A 4897-nucleotide genomic window follows, 5' to 3' on the forward strand; every position below is an offset into this window, starting at 1 on the left:
TGAGTGAATATTAACGGGTCCTTTAGTCGTTTCACCCCTGCTTCTAGCCCCGCCACCACCGACGGGCTGATCAAGTCTCTCCCGCACCCAGAATCAATAAGTGCCTTTACTCACACATGAGTCCCAAGGATGGGGTTTATTAAGGACACAGTCACAAAAAATAGGGAGGGGGGTTCGCTCACCACTTTTGGCGCCTCCATTGGAGGGTCCTGCCGTTGCGTGCCCTCTACGGCAGGACCTGCTCATTTCCCGCCGGGTCCTGTTCCGTCTTGCTTCATCTTCCTCTGGGGACGCCTGCAGAGCCTTGGCGAACTTTGGTTTTCTCAGCGCCTTCTTCCCAGGGTTTGGCTGGAACTTGCTTGCTTCTGGTTTCTCCCATTGAGGCTTCTGGCCACAGTCTGCAGCAAAGTGGCCCTTTCCCCCGCATTTGAGGCACAATCCTTGACGCATCCTCTGCTCCTGCATAGCTTCGGGTGGCCAAGCAGTTTTCGGCTTCGGGGTCTGAGGTGTGGATCTGCCGCTGGCTGCGGCTATGTCCAAGCGAAGAGTTTGCAAGCGATTCTCCGCACTTTCAGCTTCTTGTATCCAGGCTCCCAAGGAGATGGGGTCTACCGACTTTAAGACCATCTCACGGATCTCCTGGTTCAAGCCAACTCGATACATTTCAGCTAGTATGTTGTCTGGCCAATTTTGTAGCTTTGACGCTTGAAGTTTGAATTCAGCTGAGTATTCTCTCACTGTTTTGCGCCCATGCTTCAATGTGTGCAGATATGCTCTTGTTTGCGGACCCGCGTTCCGATCCTCGAATTGGGTCCTCAGCGCCCACATGAATGCATACATGTCTCGTAATTCGGGCCCCCGAGTATTGTGGAGACCTACGTACCAAGTTGCCGTGGCCCCTCTCAAAACGAGCCGCCACGACATCGATCCGGCTGCTGTCATCTGGGAACAGGTGCCCCGATCAGTCTAGGAACTTTTGCACCCTCACCACGAAATAGGGCAGCTCGTCAGGGCTCCCGTCGAATGTCGCCTCAATCAGGTATTTTGGTCAAGGGGTCACCTGTGCCCTCAGGAGGTCCACCAGCAGGGCCAAAACTCCAGGAGCCCTCCCAATCTTGTCCCACAAGCACCAAGAATGCAGAGCATCACTGCGCCAGACATAAGAACAGAAGAGAAGCCATGTTGGATCAGGCCAGTGGCCAATCCAGTCCAACACTCTGTGTCACACATCAGCCAAAAATACCAGGTGCTTTCAGGAGGTCCGGCAGTGGGGCCAGAACACCAGAAGCCCTCTCACTGTCCCCCCCCCAAACACCAAGAATACAGAGCATTACTTGCCCCACACTGAGAGTTCCTATCTATACCTTGTGGCTAAGAGTCACTGGTGGACTAACAGCAGCACAGAAAGCCTGCCCCTAGCACTGGATCAGCCTACTATTGTAAGGTAAGCACAAATGGGAAACCATATACAAAAAATAAATACACTGTGTCACACATCAGCCAAAAATACCAGGTCCCCTCAGGAGGTCTGGCAGTGGGGCCAGAACACCAGAAGCCCTCCCACTGTCCTCCCCCCCAAGCACCAAGAATACAGAGCATCCCTTGCCCCAGACATAAGAACATAAGAGAAGCCAATGCTGGATCAGGCCAATGGCCCCTCCAGTCCAACACTCTGTTACACTGGGGCCAAAAATACCAGGGGCTATCAGGAAGTTCAGCAGTGGGTCCAGGACACCAGAAGCCCTCCCACTGTCCCCCCTCAAGCACCAAGAATACAGACATCCCTTGCCCCAGACATAAGAACATAAGAGAAGCCAATGCTGGATCAGGCCAATGGCCCCTCCAGTCCAACACTCTGTTACACTGGGGCCAAAAATACCAGGGGCTATCAGGAAGTTCAGCAGTGGGTCCAGGACACCAGAAGCCCTCCCACTGTCCCCCCCCAAGCACCAAGAATACAGAGCATCCCTTGCCCCAGACATAAGGACATAAGAGAAGCCAATGCTGGATTCAGGCCAATGGCCCCTCCAGTCCAACACTGTTACACAGGGACTAAAAATACCAGGGGCCATCAGGAGGTCCAGCAGTGAGGCCGAGAACAGTTTGGCTGGGTGACAGAAGGGGAGGATAATGCGCACAGAGGGGGCAGCGTCAGTATTGGAGACAGCAGCTCTTGCAGTTTTCTCTATTTCAGGAGCTAAAGTGAGGAGGAAGGAGCCTAGGAAGACTGGAAGGTGCGGAGGGGGGGCGAGAATGAGGGATAGGGAGGAGAGAATGGCTCATGAGATGAATAACTGATGACCTGTGAGCTACTGAAGTGGAGAACAAATCCAGAAAACAGTTGCCTGCATCGGGGGCAAGGGAAAAGCAGTCGATGTTGCAGCTGGCAACCAACATTATCTTGAGCTGCATTGTGGTGATCGGGAAGGGGGGGAAACAAGATTGCCACTGTTTTTTTATTTTCCCTCTTTTGACCGGGGGAGGAGGGGGGGAGAGGAAGAGATCGTGCCGTTGACTCTTGCCCGCCAGACCATTCCTCAAAGACCTCCATGGCCACGCATCCTCCGCCAAGCCCCCGCCAGTGCCTCCCAAATCACCCAGCCTGCCGGGCAAGCAGGGAGGGGTGGCCTGGCCTCCTGGGGCTGCCTCATCCACGCCGCTCCAGGCAGCGCAGACAAGGCAGGGAGGGGCCTCATACATGCCTCTCCAGGTGGCGCGGACGAGGCAGGGACGGGAGCCTCATCCACGCTGCTCCAGGCGGTGCGGGTGAGGCAGGGAGGGGGATGGTGCCACGGACGTAGGGGGGGCAGACCTCAGCAGGGCCCAGGGAAGCGGAGGAGGAACTTACCTTCCTTCTTTGGCATCCTCGTGGCACTGACTGAGGCCTGCTGGGAGCAGGGGGCGGGGCTTAGTCATGTGACCACCCCGCCCCCTGCGCTCCTCCAACCCCTGATAGTAGGTGAGAGGAGAATATCCTACCACAACCAACCAGATATTTTACTAAAAATAAAAATAAGGAATCTCCTAGTGAGATGTGGTTCCCAGGACTTCACAGTATCAACCACTGGTGATCAGACTATACTCAAGGATCTTGGCAAACTGGGGCATCTAGCCAATACTCGCTGAAGGAGGTGAAAGGGGGGAGCAGACCACCCACAAAGATTTCAGCTCTCTAGAGCCAAACTCACAAGAAATTCACTCACACACTTCACTCACACTCACAAATTGGAGTTTAGGACTGAAACCATTCCTCTACATCTGCACTCACATGCTTCAGACATACAGGGTGTGCCTGCATCTTCCACCATTAAACTGTTACCACCAATGGCCGGCCTTGTGGTTGAAGGAAATTAGCTAAGCAGCAGGCCAGGCCAGAGGTGGACAGGGACCACATACCAATTGTATACCAAGCTCTGGCACAGTAGAAAGACTCCAAATTTGAAAAGTAAATTAAATCAAAGAGTAAATTAAATTAAATTAATAAAATTTTTATTAAAGTATCTCCCTAATTACAAGCACACTAAACACTCAAAAAGAGCAAGCAATACAGAACTAAGAAAGCAGAGGTGATTGACAGTGAATAGAGGGATCAGTTACAAGGTGATACAACCTGTCCAGATGTGCAGGGGTCCATGGAGATGAGACTATGGCTCATCCAGATGTGCAGGGGTCTATGGAGATAAGACAAAGGTTTAGGGGTGAACTGCCAGTTGGCATCAGACACACAAAATCTGAGGCCATGTGCCTGGACAGATATAGACATTGGAAAACAATGCAAACCTATGGAAGGCCTTGGGGACTGGTCTAAGGTGAGAACAATAGATTTTCTAGACCAATAAGGAGTCCATGTAGGTGTGGTACCAAGCAGAGTGTAATTCAGGTGTGACCAGTGGTGTCCCAGAGGGGCAGAGTCTAGCTGCACAATAACCCTTAATGGGACTACCAGTGGCATCTGAATAGATATGATGGCCCTTGATGGTCCAGTGTAGGTGAGTTGAATAGGTTTCCAGATTTAAACAAAAGGTGTAAATGGGTCCCTGATTAGCATCAGGAAGGATCATTAATGATTTGAATGTTTGATTAGTTATCTCGGTATCCTGAGGGATGGGGCAGGAAAGGCAGGTGTTGAGACAAAGGATTTATAGGAATCACAAAAGAGCTAGGTGAAGTTCTGGAAACAGAAGGGCTATGTGCCAGGTGGCAACTGAGTAGCCTTTAGAAATACAGATACCTACACCTGGAGGAACCAGCCATCATTGTCGCTGATGGAGGAGGGGAGGTTGAAGATTGCCTTGGAGGGGTGCCTTGTATGAAAAATCTGAAAATGGAGACCCTTTTGCCAGAGCTTTGGCTTGCTCTGTGGTGCTTCATTTGGCCTGACCTTTGTGGGTCTCTGGTTCAGGTCAGGAGTGGGGTGCCCCAGAGGCAGTGCCTCTGGCTACAGAGAGTGGATTTGCCTTTGGATTTGCCATCATGGGTGTCCACAGTTTTGCCTAACCACTTCTCCTCTTTACCATTCAGTTGGAGAGCCTGTGACTGTGCCCAAGATTGAGCGGCCAAGCTGTGGGACAGTGGATGCATACCACGCAATGTATGTCAAAGCTCTGCTCAAACTCTTCAATGACAACAAAGTCAAGTATGGCCTATCAGAGACAGATGAACTGCAGATCCTATGACTGAGGCTAGCCTTGTGGGGGAGACTGGGCTGCCAAGTCCTGAGGCCTGCGGAACTGGAGGCTCTCTGCCTGAGTAAAACTTTTCAAAGGGTTTCTCTTTCGCAAATGCTTCCATACTTGCTCTGGCATGCGACTATTTCATCGGAAAAGCTGCACTTTTCCTCCTTTCTTCATTTCCAGCATAGAGGAGAGGCCAAATCCAGGTTCAGGACCCAGTATTA

The 4897-nt window shown here is 51.8% G+C and overlaps 1 protein-coding gene across 1 annotated transcript in view; it reads left to right on the forward strand.

Moving 5' to 3' along the window:
• Positions 1-4676, forward strand: part of LOC107110553 (diacylglycerol O-acyltransferase 2-like) — a 105231-nt gene extending 100555 nt beyond the window's left edge. Inside the window, exon 8 of the mRNA XM_015411352.1 lies at positions 4522-4676. Coding sequence (XP_015266838.1) covers positions 4522-4676 — 155 coding nt within the window. The remainder of the gene's footprint in view (positions 1-4521) is intronic.
• Positions 4677-4897: the final 221 nt, after the last annotated feature.

The sequence above is a fragment of the Gekko japonicus genome, unplaced genomic scaffold (assembly GCF_001447785.1).
Source record: "Gekko japonicus isolate JY-2015 unplaced genomic scaffold, Gekko_japonicus_V1.1 scaffold2506, whole genome shotgun sequence".
NCBI lineage: Eukaryota > Metazoa > Chordata > Lepidosauria > Squamata > Gekkonidae > Gekko > Gekko japonicus.